Below are 16501 nucleotides of genomic sequence, written 5' to 3' on the forward strand. Positions count from 1 at the left end.
ACGAAGATGCTGAACAGAGATGAGGTGCTAACAGGGGACCTGGGGTGACCTCATCTAGAAACTCAGTATTTCTTTTTTTTTTTTTTTTCAACGTTTATTTATTTTTGGGACAGAGAGAGACAGAGCATGAACGGGGGAGGGGCAGAGAGAGAGGGAGACACAGAATCGGAAACAGCCTCCAGGCTCTGAGCCATCAGCCCAGAGCCCGACGCGGGGCTCGAACTCACGGACCGCGAGATCGTGACCTGGCTGAAGTCGGACGCTTAACCGACTGCGCCACCCAGGCGCCCCTTTTTTTAAAAAAATTTTTTTTCAACGTTTATTTATTTTTGGGACAGAGAGAGACAGAGCATGAACGGGGGAGGGGCAGAGAGAGAGGGAGACACAGAATCGGAAACAGCCTCCAGGCTCTGAGCCATCAGCCCAGAGCCTGACGCGGGAGAAACTCAGTATTTCTAAGGAGCTCCTGCCTGGAGGCACGGCTGATGCAATTTCTACTTACAGTTTCTGTAGTATTAATGGGGCAAGGAAGGAGAAGGAAACAATTTAAAATCAACTAACCAGCCTGTAGAGAGTTATTTTCTTAAAAAAACAAACAAACAAACAAACAAACAAAAACCCATTCAGAATTCATCTGCTTATCTTCGTTTCCCTACCCAAATGTGTGCTTGGAGTCAACCTACAGTCACCCATCAATGACTGCTCATTTTCCAATTAATTATTTAACCAGTTGGTGTGGCACGATTATGCCTGCCACCTGGATCAGCTATGGTAGTAATGAGGGGAGAAGGGAAGAATTTCAAAGGTGGGAGACATTTTTGAAATTAGAGAAAAAGAGATGGCAAAATATTCTCATCCTCTCTCTCTTCCCCGCCCCCCATAATCCAAGAAATGCAGACATCAAGATACATTGATGTGTCTAAAAAAGGGGGGAAAATTTTATGAGAGCATTTGGTGAGATGGATACACTGCCAGTGAGACTCACTGGGACAAACTTCCTGGAAAGCATTGTGTACCAATATTTGAATCCGGTCACTCATGGATTTCAGGTCTAGAAAAGCTTGATGCATAAAGTGCTAGAAAAGGTTGATGCACAGAGATATTCGTTGTAGTAACAGACCTTAAGTCAGCTAAAAAAAATCAAGAACACCCTAAATATTTACCAATAAGAATAATTTAGTAAATTATGATATGTCCACAAGAGGAATATTCTGCAGCCATAAAAATAATATTCACAGGCACCTGAGTGGCTCAGTCGGTTAGGCATCTGACTCTTGATTTTGGTTCAGGTGATGATCCCAGGGTCGTGAGATTGGGACGCACATAGGGTTCCATGCTGAGCATGGAACCTGCTTAAGATTCTCTCTCTTTCCATCTGCCCCTCTCCCCTGCTCATGCTCTTTCTCTCAATCTCTCTTTTTAAAATAAATTAATAACATTTTCAAAAAATAATATTCATAAAGGATTAATAATACAGAGATTTCTTCCCTTATATCAAGTTTAAAAGTAGAAATATAGAGAAATAGAAATAGGAAAACATTATAGAGAATGTAATCTCAAAAACAGAAAAAAATCCTCACAGAAAAAACTAGAAAGAATTACAGTAAAATGAAAGTAGGCTTTGTCTAATAGTTGTAGTGGTTTTTTTGCCCAAATCTCTGTCAAAGTTGGCAAACACTCTGCTCCCGTGTCTTAAAACCTTTTGAGAAGGCAACAATTTAAGGCCTTGTTTCTAATGTTTCCAATGTGGCCACAATTTTAATGGAATTGCTGGCAAGTCCTCTGATGGCCATACATGTCACAAGCGTCGAGTAACCATGACAAAGGGCTTTTCTTCTCCAAAGAGCAGGACAGGTGGGGTTACCTGGCTTCACTGGAGAATCACGATTTTTATCCCAGGAGATGTGTTATTTGCCAAAGGAATATTTCAGCATTTCAAAAACACATCAACAGACCTGAATCTCACCAAGTAGAAATTCTTCAATAGTAATGTTGAGAACATAATGGATGAACCAAGTTGCTAGCGGTTCCCGGAAGCACACAAGAGAGAAACCACGTCTTCTGTGGCTGCTTAAGATATTCAGTGAGGGAAATCCTGGAGGGCAGGCCATCACTTGACTGTCTTCTCTTGCTCCAAACCTCAATCAGCTTGACTATCTCTTTCATACATGATTCATCAAAATATTTCCTCAATTTATCGCAAGTGACTTCTTTGGCTAACCAAAAGGCTGACCACTTTTGTGGAATCCATCAAGAAAGCGCTTTGTCTCGGGGAAAATGAAATACTGGGGAACTTCTAGACTTTAAAAATTGAATCTTATTTTGAACATGATTCATATTATTCAATTTATTTTGAGAAGGTGTAGTAGAAGACACACCCCTGGCAGTGCAGGAATTTGTGTGCTATAGCAAGAAATGACTGTTTCAGTTGTGAAATGAAACCAGAGAAGGGTATCTAAGGTTACTATATATACTTTTTGATGTCATTTTCCAACTTAAGTATCCTTAAGGTAAACAATGATAGATGTCCATCATCATAAGGGATGTTTTTATTAATTCCCATCAAAGACAAGAATACTACAATATGGCGGCTGCATGACAACTGCATACTACTTGCTTTTCACAGTAGCATCCCAGGCCACCTGCACTTTTTTGATGGCACAGGACCTAATGGCACAATTTGACATAAAAAAGAAATTTCCTTCATGGTGACAATTTTTAGAGTAGCAGGAGGAGATTTTTTTAAAGATATTTTTTCATTGATTCTCTGAAACTCATTCATGGGTATTCTTGGTGTATCAGTTTCCTAAGGCTGCCATAACAAAGTACCACAAACTGAGCTTAAAACACCAGGAATTCATTGTCTCACAGTTCTGGAAGCCAGACCCTGAAATTATGGTTTTTGCAAGGCTATGCTCCCTCTGAAACCTACAAAGGGGTATCCTTTCTGGCCTCTTCCTAGCTTCTGGTGGTTCGCTGTCCATCTTTGGTGTTCCCTGGCTTGTAGTTGTGTTAACTCCAATCTCTGCCTTTGTTGTCAGATGGAATTCTCCCCGTGTCTCCATGTCTTCACGTGGCCGTCCTTTTGTAAGGACACCAGCCATAAGGATTAGAGTTCCACTCTACTTGGGTATGATCTGATCTTAACTAATCACATTAGCGACCACTCTATCTCTAAATAAGATCATATTCTGAGGTACCAGGGGTTAGGACTTCAACTATTCTTTTTTGGGGGTGACACGATTCAACCCATAACAGCTAGGGTCCATGGATTGTCCAGAGAGTGTGTTGAGACAGACAGAGGGCAGCATGAGGACCCTGGGACCAGGAAGGATGAAACAAGGATGCAGAGAAGGAAGTGAAAGCAAGACAAATGGAACTCACTTTGCAATTTTGCCCAGCAGTCTGGTGCCAGTGATCCTTCCCTGTTGATTCTGGTACGAGGACTCTGGTTACTAATGGCAACTTTTGGCCAATTCCCAGCTGAAGAGGCCCAAGTCTATACTTGGAGTACACGTTGCAAAGTGAAGTTTATGGTTATGTCCAGAACATTCTCTGCTGATGCCATATGTTTGAAAATGTCTGAATTTTGTGCAGAGACACACAAGCAGTATTTTTGTAAGTGGAGTTACATAATTAGGGCATGGACTTGCATAATAATTAGCATGTGTAATTAGGCACAGACTTCTTGTCCTTTAATTAGACAATCAAGACATCTAATTAAAAAATTAAGATGTAATTACGTGGCCCAAGATCTACATATCTCTTTCTACCCATTAGAGATCACATTTAGAAAATAATTCACAAAAACTGATAGAGAAATGAAGATAGAAGCCAGATTCAAGGATGCTGAGGGAAGTGTTAAGTGCACTGGTAAGTCTTCTTTGGTTTTTCCTCTTTGGGGTGAGGGGGATTATTTAAAATATCCTAGTCTACTTGAACGAATAACTTTTGCACACTATGCTGTTGACCTTTCGTACACAAGCTAATGAAGAGGAATGATGGCCTGACTGATCCGTGTAATTCACACGTGGCTCTTAAGTGCGGCCTGTAATCACACTTGAACATGGACTTACATGTGATGTCCTGGGAACTCATTCAAACCCAGTAATGCAGCCAGATGGTGGAAAACTTCTCCCCATTCTTGGTTCTCCCTTGTGACTACTTTGAAAGTAGACCCATTGCTCAGAGTAACATAAACCAGCACTTAAGCTGGGTTGTCCTTTCCCTGAATTTCTGAATATTTGATGAAAAATTTGTATTTTAAGTGCTTCTTGTTGGACTACAGGTGGGAAGGGGGAAGGTCAGAGACTACCACGAACATTCCATCTTTCTAATGATAAGTGAATGATTTTTAGAGCAGCATTTTGTTCGTCTAAATTCTAGTACTCCCAGGAAGCTTGGCTGTAATGATATGTTCTAAATTTTTCCTTGCTCCTGAATTGAGATTTGGCTGATCTCTGCATGATGCTAAACACCCAGTTTGACTCATTAATTTTTCTGAACTAACTGAACTTTTGACCTAATTGGCTGGCTGATTAGGGATTTTAGCCATATGTCCAGGTTTTTCTAAGCCAGTTCTGACTTTAACTGTGTTATCCCTCTGTTCCCATAAACTGGTGAGATATCCTAGTAATTCCAATGTTTTGACAGCTACGCTGCACTTCTCAGACTGCTGCTTTCTCCTAGAAAGTGGCACAGAAATCTGTCGGGCCACGTTTCCTGATTTTTGGTTAAGAAAATATGCTTCCCATATGGTTTCAGGACATGAAAACAAAGACATAAAGGGGTTATAAGCAGTTGGAGATGAGGTCTTATCTCCATGGTGTGTTCTCTCCCTCCTGGTTTTTATTCTTCTCTATTAGTCCATGCAATGTGATGAGGGACAAATTATGTGCAGGGGTCCGTTTTGACCAGGAAAACACAAATTTGCACAGGGAACTTATTTTTGCCATTGTTACTTTTTTTTTTTTTTTCTCTGCTTTGCCTTCTGATAATTGTCCATGGTAGATGTAGAGACAAAGGAACTGAACTGGGGAGAGGTACATTTTTAAAAACAATGTATTGATGGAAACTTTAGGTGGGGAAGGGGCATTTAGACCACAGCATCACCTTGTCTTCTAACTGTGACATTTTAGGATTCCTCAATCTCCAGCCTGTCACTCAATCAGGAGGAATTTCCTGGGTTCTATTCCATTCACTCGCCTCTACGTCTCTACCTCTTTGGTCCTTAGACACTGTCAACCAGAAACCACTCCTTCCACCCTTCCCTGAGGAGAGCTCAGTAATTCTGTTTCCTAACAGGGCCAACGTATGAATGAAAACTTCAGGTCCTTGGTTTTTAAATTTTGCTTTTCCCCTCAGGTACTCCACATCAGCGTTTTCAAGACTGGAGAAGCTGGGCATCAGACACCCCAAGCCTTCTCCTTTTGTTGGAAACTTGGCATTTTTCCGCCAGGTAAGGGAAGCCTTCCATTGTCTTCCAGCATAAGATATGCTGAGCCCAGGGCAACTTTACCCATGAAGCACTGCTCCCATCTACATCGCCTACACTGGGGTGGTCTATATGTGAAGGCGCTGTGTGTTGAGCCTTCCCCTACTGAACGAATTCTCACATGATGACAACAATCCATTGTTTATTACTCATCAGCACGCAGTGAGTCCTGTCACCCATTCATTCATCCATTCACCCCAAAACCCATTGACTGAGTGTCTAAATGTGCCAGGGCCTGGGATATGGAAGAAGCAGAAGTTACTTCTTCCCTTGAGTGCACACATAAAATCATGGTGTTAAACATGAGATAGGATGTACCCTAGGGTTTGACTGGGCAAGAGAGATGGTAGCTGTGGTGTCTTTCAGAGGAGAGGGAGATCTGTCAGGGCTAGAATCACACTGGAGGACTTCCTAGAGTAGGAGGTCCTGCAGGAACAATAGTCACAAAGACAAGAACACAAACCAGGTGGGGAGCAACGATGTGTGTGATCTCACTTAAATGAAAAACAAGGCACAGCTTGACGAGCAGCCTGGACTTACTAAAAGCTGAAGATGGGGGAGCACTAGGGGAAGCAGCTGTGTGAGACAGCAATGGGATGGCTGGCTGGCTAGTGTGCTACCATTTTCAAGCAGGAGAGGGACCTTGAAGTAAAGGGTGACTCTGCAGGGAGGAAGATTTAGGTTAAGTCTAGGTGAATCGGTGAGGGCTTGGCCCAGGTGGTCCGTGTGAAAAAAGAAGGACGTTGGGGGCAAAGTTAGTGACTCCTGGAATGAATTGGGTGTAGAGAATTCAAGGTAAATGAGCTAAGTGCCTCTAAGTGTTGAGCCAGGTTAATAGGGAGAACGGCCATGAGTTGACAGAAATAGAAGGTCAGGAAGGCAGCTGGTTCAGGGAGATACCCTTGGCCAGAATGACATGCAAGTCGATATGTCCAGTAGTCATTTGTAGATACAGCCCCAGGACTCTATCTTCTAAGGGTATTCTGTTTTCCCTCATTGGGTTTTCTCAGAAGCCACATGGTTTAATCTGCGAGCTCATGGCTGTGTTGCCACCAGCCCCAACATCAGGAGCCGACAGGTCCTGCGTGTGAAGGGCCGCTGAGCCAGAGACAGGAAGGGCTAAGTGTGGGCCAATCCTGATCATATCTGTTCAACATGTCTCTAGCATTTCCCCACCCCTACCCCCAGAAAGGCTGGCCCTCAACACCAGACAGATAACAATAGCTATTTCTGTCCTTTTCCCTCCTCCTTTCTTTTCTCTTCCTTTTTGTCCCTTTCTCTGTCCAATGTTCTTTTCACTCTTTATTGTTGTTGTTCTGCTCTTCTTCGGGTTTTAAATACCTTCTCCTCGTCTCTGTCTTGGGGGGATGTTCACAATGTGAAGCCTGCAAATAGCGATCTTATCAAGGCTTCCTGTGAGTTCTTGAAGCAAGTGTGAAGAAATTTCTGAGTGTCAAAATAGAACAACACACTGGATAGGAAATTAAAGTAAATAAATTTCACCTATTTCAGGGGGTGGGGGGAATGATCAGTTGCATTCAGTTGAGTAATTTAGTACTAACATTTTTGAGGAAAAAAAAAAATAGTATAACCGTCCATGTGAAGAGAACACTGTGCTCCTGCCTCTGGTTAATTTCCACATATGCTCCTTTTCAGCTCAGCATCCTTGTATGTGCAAACCTTGCCAAGTTCTCTCCAGAACATAGTAATTTCAGCGACTATTTTTATATTCATAGAAGCTTTCTTTGATATATGGCAAGCTTAGACTGCGAAAGTCTATGTAATAAGAATGAGATGTGTTTCCATTAAGGATATCCACCTCTTCCCCCCTTCCCCTTCCCTACCCACCACGTGTCTCCCTGTGTACTCCATTCCCACAACACAGGGATCTGTGTGACATCTCCATCCCTTCACCCCTACAGCTCTTCTGTGTATATTTGCACACACACTCCATCCCTACAACACTACTGCATCCCTACAGCACAATGGATCTGGCACCTTCTGACCCTCCACCCCACGTGTAACTCTAAGTATACTCGTTCCCTGCTACGAAACATGTCTAATGTTTAGTCCTACTTAGGGTATCAAGTTACTCTAAGGTTCTTATTAGTCCTATATCAAGTTACCCTAAGGTTCTTATGTTTTGACTCTGTTGGTCTTAGTTAAAAATTGGATGAGGATCATGATAATTCAGAACTTGTGATAATTTGGATAGATTCAGCAGGCGTTTACACATATAGTGGCTGTCAAGAGAGGCTTTGCCAAAATTAATAATAATATAAACCAAACTGCCGAGGGGAATGTTAACATAGTTGAGAAAGCAAACGGTTTTCAAATATTTTAGAAGCAATTATACACAAATACTTTAAGTACAGATGATCTCTTCTGTCCATTAAAGCAGAACTGACCGAGATTTTTCCTCAGCAATATATTTTTTTAAGGCTACCCGTTTATTCTAATACTTCAAAGTACTTGAAAGCAATATAACTTCAATTCTTTTTTATTGTTTACGTAATTGTGTTCTCACAGTTCCAGACTTTTTTCCTGAATCAATTTGAATACTCAAAATTTTGTTTAATCTTACCCTTACTATAGTGCTGTGTTTTCTGCAGGGTTTCTGGGAAAGCCAAATGGAGCTCAGAAAGCTACACGGACCTCTGTGTGGGTAAGAGGGAACCTCACTCTTCTACCTCAATTTCTGCATGTTCTGATAAGGAAGTAATAACCAAAATGGTGATGTTGCATGTGCTTAGATCTTTCAAGAATCCACAAAGAGAGTGCCTGGCAGTACAGATAAGGCACTGAGAGGAGGCCCCAGGGTTGCCCAAGGGGGCCCCATCCTAGGCTGAAAGAATACCATTTCCCAGCCTTTAAGACCCTGGGGGTCTTGACCATCTCTCACCACTGCTGCAATCGGACACACTGGTCCTGTGCCTCAGTCCCATGTGCCTTAATAACCCATGACTGGTCTTCTCAAGAACTTACCTAAACCTTACTTGGACCTGTTTTGTTCAACTGTTTGTTGACCATGTTTTGTTCAGCACGCTGTCAGCTGTACGACCATATAATCTACCATCCAATACAGTACTGTATTGAACGTGAAAGTGGGTGCTGTTAATAATTACCCCAGGACTTGGGGCGCCTGGGTGGCGCAGTCGGTTAAGCGTCCGACTTCAGCCAGGTCACGATCTCGCGGTCCGTGAGTTCGAGCCCCGCGTCGGGCTCTGGGCTGATGGCTCAGAGCCTGGAGCCTGCTTCCGATTCTGTGTCTCCCTCTCTCTCTGCCCCTCCCCCGTTCATGCTCTGTCTCTCTCTGTCCCAAAAATAAATAAAAACGTTGAAAAAAATTAAAAAAAAAATAATTACCCCAGGACAACAGTGGAAACTGAGACTGTCCTGGATATATTGGGACATATGGCCACCATAGTTTTCAGCCATGTAAAGTAATAGAGTCTCTCTTTTTTCCTTGAAGTTTCCCTTTTTATGCCTCTGAGTGTGCTCCTTCTTTAAAAAAATGAAATAAAATTCCAGAATCTGGTGAACAAACATATGTTCATATCATTTACTCTATTCAAGATTTGACAGACTTGAATCATATTGATTCTCAACATGTGTCTTTCCACACTGGAGCCCTAATCGTTTTAGTCTGTTTTCACATCATTCCTCCTCAGCCACTGGGTGATTTTTCCCAGCTCCTTCTCCAGACCTCCAGGTCTGTGATCACCTTTTTAGGTGCAGTGAAGTTCTGTTCCTAATGTACATGCTAATGGGGGTCCAGTGGTTTGTGAATTCTTCTGTCCATGGGACCCATGGATCCCATCGTTCTCCCTGGGGGTGATTTTCAAAAGAGATTGACTTGTACTCTGTGGAAATAAACCTACCCTGGAGAGCCACAGTTTTAGCCAAGTTGTTCTCTCTGCTGTTTCGTTTGTTATGTAATCCTGCAAAAGTGATAAATTAAGATGTCATACTAGATGTTCTCTGTATTAGTCTGTTATTGCTGCATTACAAACCCATCTAAAATGCAGGGACTTCAACAACCAATTATTGTTCACCACGTTGCAAAGGCGTGGTCAGAATAGATTGATGTAAACTACACTTGGTTGAGCTTAACTGGGCTTTCTAGTGAATCTGCCAGGCCTCTGGGTAGGTAAGCTCATTTAGGACAGGTTCTTCTCAAGGTGAAGGCAAACATTCAGGAAAGAAAACCTAACAGCACAAGAACATTTAACGTTTCTGCCGCATCATGTCTGCTAACATCCTATTGGCCAAATCACGTTAGATAGCCAAACTCAAAATCAGGGGAGGGAGCACACTCTGTGGTGAGGCCAAAGCAAGTCACTTGGCCAAGACTGACACTGATGGGGCAGGGACGTGGCACGTATCTTTCAATAATAAGCAACTCTACCTCTTTAAGATCCCTTTTAGCTTGGTCTTTACTTACTTTTTTTTTTTTTTAAAGTGCATTGCTTCTTGCTTTAAGCATGATAGATATTCAATAAAGGCTAGGGGACTGACCCGTTTACCTTTCTCTTACTCTGGTGCTGTTCCATGGCTTTTTAAAAGTTCTCAGTCCAGGTCTAATAGCGTCATTCTGTGGCTGACTTGCCAGTGACCTTGGGGACTGTCCCATACATTTCTGAGCCATAGCATTGATTCAGAATGACAGTAGCTTCCCTGGAAGTAGGAAAAGGCCTCCCGCAGTTTGAATTCTAGGAATCACTTCCCTTGAGCACTTCTTGTGCAGATTTCTAGAGAAGAGCACATGGGTGTTTTAACATAATTTTAAAATGTCAGATAAAGAGTTTATAACTAGTGGGTGGTGTGGTGTGCATGTCTGTATATGAGAGAGAGAGGAAGAGAGAGAGAGGGAATTAGTTTCCTTGACAAGATATTCAATCAACCCCACCCCCCAACTTTAAGTTAACACTATTTATCCTTTTCATTTCAAGAAAACTGAAAGAGAATGACTTCAAATTGTAGAGATCGAAATCGCAGTATCATCTCTACTCTTTGTTCCCACCTCTGGTAAAAAGGGGAAGAAAGAAAGGTGATGGCATACTTTCTTCCTACAAAGCTATCAACCTTTTCTGCTTTAGAAAAAAAAGACGAGTCATAAAATGCTGACTTGTTGTTAAACATGTCCCTTCCTGGATTTGGAGGCAATACAGTGGTGGGCAAAGTCCTGACTGAGCTCTGTAATCCGGATGAGACTCCGTGTGCTCACCTTTTACAACAAAAGGGATGAACTAGCCTATATTTAAGGTCCATTCTAGCCCTAAAAATGATCTTGTGACTGCTTAAGTTTTAGCAAAATAATTTCCCTGGTTGGGAATGTCGAGGATGAACTATGTTCAATGAAAGATCCTTCCTTTATACAGTCATTTGGTTTAAGTTATATTGATTTTTAGACTACCTTTAGTTTTTAAGCAGATATTATCAAGACCAGATTGGTCCTCTTAAAAATTGGAATGATAGCCTGATTCACCATTTGACAAAGGAAACCCCACACTGTTGACACCAAATAGAGACGCACTATGTCATTAGATGGCAGGATAGTACTAAATGTTGGAAGGAACATGGCAGAGAGGACGTCCTCTCTGCTCTGGAATTGAACACCAAATATGGGGATTATTATGCTTATTACGTGGTTGTTATCATAGCAACTCAGTCAGAGAAAGGGTCCCCAAACTGAAGATGGGCTCCTTATCTACTTTCCCTCCCACTCACTGCCATGGGGAAGATACTGCTAGAGAAGCTTTCTGCCAAGAAGGGCTGACAACATCACTGTTTATTATCACCACCACCACCACCACCACCAAGAACAAAATGTCTTTACCAAGTATCTAATTATGTAGCCTGCTTTGCCATACTCTGTGCAGATAAAACTACACATGTAGTCTCTGCCTTCTTTGAACTTGAATATAAAGCAGATGGACTGGCATGCATACCTATACAGCTCTTATTCACAAAACTTGATTAGAATTCTTTTGAATTGCACAGAGTTGACAACATAATAGGAAGAGAGCGAGGCTTTACTGCTTTAGATAACCTTGAGTCGATTAATGGTTACTGGTTATCTTCTTCAGTCTGTGCATGAGCCCCAAGTTGGATTTATATTCCTTCCCAAGTCCTAAAAGAATGGTATCAACATAATCCCTATACATTTGTGATTGGATATAAACAGGATGGAGATTATTTTTCCTTCTAATTTGTAACTGACTTTATAATCCAGTGGATGACAGCCTTTATTATGCTATTACTATTAATTACTTATAAATACTTACAGCCCCTTAAGTTCAGCTCATTTGCAACTCCTAAAGGCTCCTATCTAAAGCTTCTTATCCCTCATACCATCCCTCTTGTAAATAATAGTACTGTCACTTTTCTTTTAGTTAGCCTCATCCCCATTTCTTCTTGTCCTCACATCACTTTGATCTTGATTTCTGGTATAAACTTAGCTCCCCCTTGGATTTTCATGCTTCTTGGCATCCATCACCTATGCCCTTCCATTTGATTAGTGGCCCCTCATTCTTGTATCCCTTTATCAAGCCAGATTTGTTAAATGATCTCATATATTCTCATTAGAACATTAAGTTGTAAGTAGGCAGGCATGCGCATTGTACATAACTCATAAAGTACAAACAAGTATACAGAAAAAAGTAAAACTGACTCCCACCTTGGACCCTTAGCCACTCCTCAGAAGCAACCTCTGTTATCAATTTCTTAATACCCAGATGGATAATATATGATTGATGTTGTTCTTTATCTTGCTTTTTTCATTAATGATATTTGTGAAATTGTCCCATTTTAATACATTCATTCTTGTTAAATGCTATTCTATTTTTTAAGGATTCCATTGTACGGATGTATCCTAATTTTAAAAACAAGTTCTCTGTTGATGAATAACTTTTGTTCTTATAAACAATACTGCAGGTAATATTCTTGTATATACACCATTGCTGTCTTGTGTAAGTATGTCTGTAGGATAAATTCCTAGAACAAATTATTAGATCAAAGATTATCTACATTAAAAAAAATAGGTTTATTCTCTTTTTTTAAAGTTTATTTATTTATTTTGAGAGAGATAGAGATAGCACGAGTTGGGGAAGGCAGAGAGAGAGGAGAGAGGAGAGAGGAGAGAGGAGAGAGAGAGAATATCCCAAGCAGGCTCCATGCCGCCAGTGTAGAGCCCTGATGGAGGGTTCAGATGCTTGAAGCCACGAGATCATGACCTGAGCCCAAACCAACAGTCAGACCCTCAACTGACTGAGCCACGCAGGTGTCCCAAAGATCATCTACATTTTTAAATTTTATTTTAAATTGCTCTGTCCAGGAGTTGTATCAATTTACATTCTCATAAATAAGTGTATGAGAACACCTGGTTCTCTCATGTGATTACCATTAAAATATGGTGGTCATGGTTTTATATCTTTATCATGTGATGGTAGTTTTGATTTCTGTTTTCCTAATTGTGAGCAAGCCTCAATATGTTTTCATATGTTTAAAATCCATTGTATTTTGTTTTCTATAGAATTCTTTGCTACCTTTCTATCAGGTTAGAGATCTTCTCCCTATTTATTTGTAGAAGCTCTTTATATATTAAAGAAAATAGCCCTTTACATCTAATATACATTGCAAATATTTCCTCCTTTATATTAACTTTGTTTATTGTGCATTTTTGCAATCAGAAAACATTTTTTTTCTTCAATTTAATCAATTTTTATGATGTCTACATTTTGTATCTTACTCAGACATTTTTTTAACTTCTACTTTTCTAGTGTTTTTTATTTTAATTTTAAAATTTTAGATATTTAAGGGGCACCTGGGTGGCTCAGTCGGTTGAGTGTCCAACTCTTGGTTTTGGCTCAGGTCATAATCTCACGGTTTGTGAGTTCGAGCCCCATGTCAGGCTTTGCACAGCTGGCGCTTGGGATTCTCTCTCTCTCCCCCTCTCTCTGCCCCTCCGCTGCTCACACACACACACTCTCTATCTCTCTCTCTCTCAAAATAAATAAATAAACTTAAAAAAATTTAGTTATTTAGTACATCGGGCATTTATTTGAGGGGAAGGACAGGAGTAGGCATTCACCTTTATTTTTTTTGGATGGTCGTGTTCCACCTGGAAATTCATTTTTTTTCCAACTGAAATGAATGTCATTTTTATCATTTATTAGCTCTCATATATATATTTCTGACTTCTGTGCTCCATTCTGCCTGATCACTTGCCGTGCTACATCAAATAACCTCGTTTGGATATCATGCATGTAGCACCTTGTGGTACCTAGCAGCAGTAGAGTGTTCTAAGAGCATCTTTGCAAGTCTCAGACTCTGAAGCAATCCACCTCTCAGGGAACCTTGGGTCCCTGGACTGAAAAAAAAAAATCAATTTAGCAAGCAAATAAGACTTTGGTTAAAAAGACTTGGCACTTAGATAGAAGGTTCATGCCCACAGGAGATCAAGCTGTCTCATATGTGTCCAACTTGGAGGTTTTTAGCAGTGTTTTTTGTTTTTTTTTTTAATTTTTTTTTCAACATTTATTTATTTTTGGGACAGAGAGAGACAGAGCATGAACGGGGGAGGGGCAGAGAGAGAGGGAGACACAGAATCAGAAACAGGCTCCAGGCTCTGAGCCATCAGACCAGAGCCCGACGCGGGGCTGGAACTCACGGACCGCGAGATCGTGACCTGGCTGAAGTCGGACGCTTAACCGACTGCGCCACCCAGGCGCCCCAGCAGTGTTTTTATTTAATTAGCTAACACACATGAACTAATAGCACCTTGTCACCAGGCAGTGAAGAAGTTGAGAACTTTAGGATACATATGGAAAAGCAATGAAAACAATAAGGTCATTTCAATATTTTTTAAAGCTCAGATTCCATTGTGCCATCCATTAGAAGAGTGTGTGCTTCGGAAGTGAGTGCCATCCAAAAACTTCTCGCCATCATGCTTGTATACTATTTAGGTGTGGCTGAAAGGGCAGAGCCGAGATGGTTTGCTTTAATTCAGTCATATGGCTGGGTCATCAACGTGTGGGACATTTGCTGGCCCACTCCCCTAGATCAGAGTTAGAGGGCTCTGAAAGACTCAGCCCTCTTGCACCCTTGTGCCTCCTGTTGGTCTCTAAGAAGACACAAGACACTTGAACACACTGGGCTTGAAGATGTGGCAGAGGATGGGGTGGGGTGGAAACTATTGCTCTGTTCAAGAAAATACAAGCATTCAGACTCACACTGGGCAAGTGATACGGGGCGATTGTTCTCATTTTTAAGCTGGACTGAGCTCAATAGAATCATAGATGGTGAAGAATGGCAGGACTCAGGTGGGAAAGAAGGCACAGTTGCAGAAAAGCCATATAGGTGCTGATGCACAGGAGTCAAACAGTGAAGTTTCTGCCACTGATTTGGAGTGTGTGCCTCACAATGAGACTCATTTAGGTGTTTGACCTAAAAATGTGACTCCATTTTAAGAGGAATCAATGAGAATGAAGATTACAATGACCACCGAGAAAACACGGTATCCCTGAAGCCCTGGAATTAAGCACAGAAATCCTCAACTATATTTACATTACTGGCCATGAGGCCAGACTAGGGGGCAAAATTTGGGTCTCCTAGCTTGGTAAAAGTTGAGTCTTTCACAAAAATGTGGAAAAAAAAGCTTAGAATCACCACTTCCAAGCAAGATGAGTCTGAAAGCAAAATTAATATGAGACCCAATGATCTGTATGCAATAACTATTGGCCATCATTCAGCGAGTTAAATATCCATATTCTCACTGATCACAATAGATTAATCACTAACACTCAGCCTGTAAGGGCCCACTTTTAAATGAGCACTTACACTGGTATTGCATTTTTGGGGAGAGTGCATTATTTTATAAAAATGAATACCCTGGTATAATTGGCTGGTGTTTTTTTTTTCTAGGAGACTTCTAAGAGAAGGAAGAAAATTGTCAGTAGGAAAGTATGTGACAATTATCACCACTCGAAACTTGTAGCCCAATAGGTAGAATTATCAAAGGAACAATTGTCCTAAGATAACTAGGCAATCTGGACCAAAAAGGACAGAAGAGGGGTGCCTGGGTGGTTCAGTCGGTTAAGCGTCCAACTCCTGATTTTGTCTCAGGTTATGATCTCACGGTACATGGGTTGAAATTCTCTCTTTCCCTCTCTCCCTCTGAAAATAAATAAACTTAAAAAAAAGAGGAAAAGGACAGAAGAATTCTATTAGCATCTCACTTCTCTTGAATAACCTTGAGTAGACTCTTCACCTCTCCTATCCCTATCTTGGTCTTTTGTCAGACCGAATGGTGAATTACTACAAAGCTTCCATTCTTCCTTGTAGTTTCAGATCACCTTTTATTTTAGTCTTCATCCAAAGACCCTTCTAAAGTTTACCCATTTATTTCTGGACTTGTAATCTCTTCTTTAAAAAAATTTTTTTTAAATATTTATTTATTTTTGGGAGACAGACACAGTGCAAGCAGGGGAGGGGAGGAGAGAGAGAGAGGGAGACACAGAATCTGAAGCAGGCTCCAGGCTCTGAGCTGTCAGCACAGAGCCTGATGTGGGGCTCGAACCCACGAAGCGTGGAATCATGACCTGGGCCAAAGTTGGACACTTAATTGGCTGAGCCATCCAGGTGCCTCTTGGACTTGTAATCTCTTCTTTTACCCACTATTTCACACCATTTCCTTTCCCCTGTTCTTATTCAATGACCACCTGTAGGTGGTAGTTGCTGTAGGACTACTACTGTGCACATCTTTGTGACCAACACTCCTAAAGATCAAGAACCTATGTTAATTCCTCTTCCTTGGGTGGAAAAAACATCAAACAGAGCATGCCAACTTACAATAGAAAATGGGAGTTCAAATGCCAGCTCGACTCTCCTATCTGCCACTGGTTAGCTTAATGGATTTAGGCCACTCTCCCTGCTTCTCAAAGCCCCAGTTTTCTCAAAATAAAATGAGGGATGTGGACTTCAACACTTTGTTTAATTATGAGCCTC

At 41.3% G+C, this 16501-nt stretch overlaps 1 protein-coding gene across 3 annotated transcripts in view; it reads left to right on the plus strand.

The window, feature by feature from the left end:
• TBXAS1 (thromboxane A synthase 1) overlaps positions 1-16501 on the plus strand; it is a 156017-nt gene that overhangs the window by 30137 nt on the left and 109379 nt on the right. For 2 of the 3 annotated variants that reach the window (XM_030308556.1, XM_030308558.1), the window contains exons 2-3: positions 5365-5458; positions 8107-8159. In XM_030308556.1, coding sequence (XP_030164416.1) covers positions 5365-5458; positions 8107-8159 — 147 coding nt within the window. Of the gene's footprint in view, positions 1-3780; positions 3874-5364; positions 5459-8106; positions 8160-16501 lie in introns of all 3 variants that reach the window. The other variant, XM_030308557.1, reaches the window with a different exon arrangement.

The sequence above is a fragment of the Lynx canadensis genome, chromosome A2 (genome assembly GCF_007474595.2).
Source record: "Lynx canadensis isolate LIC74 chromosome A2, mLynCan4.pri.v2, whole genome shotgun sequence".
Classification (NCBI taxonomy): domain Eukaryota; kingdom Metazoa; phylum Chordata; class Mammalia; order Carnivora; family Felidae; genus Lynx; species Lynx canadensis.